Source organism: Parus major, chromosome 4A, assembly GCF_001522545.3.
Source record: "Parus major isolate Abel chromosome 4A, Parus_major1.1, whole genome shotgun sequence".
Taxonomy (NCBI): domain Eukaryota; kingdom Metazoa; phylum Chordata; class Aves; order Passeriformes; family Paridae; genus Parus; species Parus major.
The window spans coordinates 19,848,603-19,850,243 of record NC_031772.1 but is presented as its reverse complement, the minus strand read 5'-3'; the positions used below and the strand labels follow the sequence as shown (position 1 = coordinate 19,850,243).

General features: G+C 65.5%; 1 protein-coding gene across 1 annotated transcript in view; it reads left to right on the top strand.

Annotated features, from left to right (window-relative positions):
* The first annotated feature begins 6 nt into the window (after window positions 1-6).
* LOC107203833 (tumor necrosis factor ligand superfamily member 10-like) overlaps window positions 7-1,641 on the top strand; it is a 7,537-nt gene continuing 5,902 nt past the window's right edge. The window contains exon 1 of the mRNA XM_033514115.1: window positions 7-63. Coding sequence (XP_033370006.1) covers window positions 49-63 — 15 coding nt within the window. The 5' untranslated portion in view covers window positions 7-48. The remainder of the gene's footprint in view (window positions 64-1,641) is intronic.

The window sequence follows — 1,641 nt, the reverse complement described above, 5'->3', positions numbered from 1 at the left end:
CTGGCCCTGCAGATCGCCTCCACCACCGGCCTCTTCGTCTACTTCACCATGGCCATCTCCAAGGTGAGCTTTGTCCCGGGCCCGGCGGCGGGGCTGCGGCCCCGGGAGTCCCGGCGGCTGCGGGAGGGCTCTGCAGGTCCCGGGCTCTGCCCGCTCCAGCCCCGAGCCCCGGGCACGGCAGCGACCGGCTCGCGGGGAGGGCTGCGGGGTGGGCAGCTGGGACAGGCGGCTCCAGATGTGGATTGGACACCCAGATGTGGATTGGGGGGTGGGCACGGCCCCAGCTGCCCTGGGACAGGCGGCTCCAGATGTGGATTGGGGGGTGGGCACTGTCCGCAGGGAGCCGCAGATCCAGATGTGGATTGGGGGTGGACATTGCCCGAGCTCCGCCCGGAGCTGCAGATCCAGCTGTGCAGGCGTGGGCGGAGGGGTGGACACTGTCGCCGATCCAGATGTGGCGCCTTTGTCCCGGGCCCCGCCTGGAGCTGAGGTTTGCACCGGGAGAGGGGGGCCCTCCCTGGGATCCCATCGGAGTCTCCAGCCCGAGGTGGGAGTGCTGGGGAACTTCCCTGGGCTTCATCTCTCCCTCTTCCCATTCCCATCTCCCCCACACTCCAGGACCCCCAAATCCTGTGTGAGATGTGGGACCCCCCATTCCAGCAGCTCTTTGCTCGTTCCAGCGCAGCCCCTCCAGCTGTGCTGGGATCCCGCCATCCCCACCTCCCACGGGGTCACTCGGGAAAAAACACTCCCAAACTTGTTCGTGACGGCTCTGATCCTTTCAGCAGCCCCGCCAGCCGCTCCCCTCGGCTGCTGACCCACAACAACCCCCCAGCAGCGGAGGGAAACGCCAGCCAGGAGATCCGTGGGCAGGAGAAGTTCGGGGCTGGCAGCAGCTCCATGGAAGCCGCCCTCATCCCTGAGGGTGCGGCAAAAAAAAAAAAAAAAAAAAAAAAGAAAAAGGGTCCAGCAGTGCCAGACATTCCACAAATCACAACAGAGACGGGGAAGAAGGAAAAGCCCTGCCCACGGATGCAGGGGAATAAACAGCCTGTCTGGATCCAGCGGAGCATCCTTTGGAGCGGGCTCCAGCCCTCCTTCGGCCTTTGTCTCCATCCCTGGCTCACATGAGGTCCCGCTGAGAGGGATTTACATGAAAGGCGGGGAGAGGAGGGGAATTGAGAGACGCAGCCCGAGGGAAGAGGAGGAGGGAGGGGAAACCGCTGTCGTGGAACAACTTGGGCTAATTTCAGCGGCCGGTCACTGGATCCGTGCTGGGAGCAGGGAGCCGGTCTCCTGGAGCCCCTTTGTGTCCTGGAAGGAGCTCTGAGCTCTCCCTGGAGCCTTGTCCAGGTGAACAGCCAGCCTGGCTGCAGAGCGGAGCGGCTCCGCTCCCGGAACATCTCCGGGGCTCCTCTGGAGCTCCCCGTGCCGGGCACAGCCCGCAGCCAGCCCGGAGCATTCCCAAGGGAACAGAATCCCGGGGGGATTCTCTGCCTGGGCAGCAGCCGGCACTCCCACCCGGGCGGGCAGGAGTGTGCAGGAACAGCCCGCGGGGAATGGCCAGGGCCAGCGCCCGCCGGGCTCCGGAGGGCAGAGATGAACCCACATCCTTCCAGTCTGACCTCCCAGCGCTGTCCT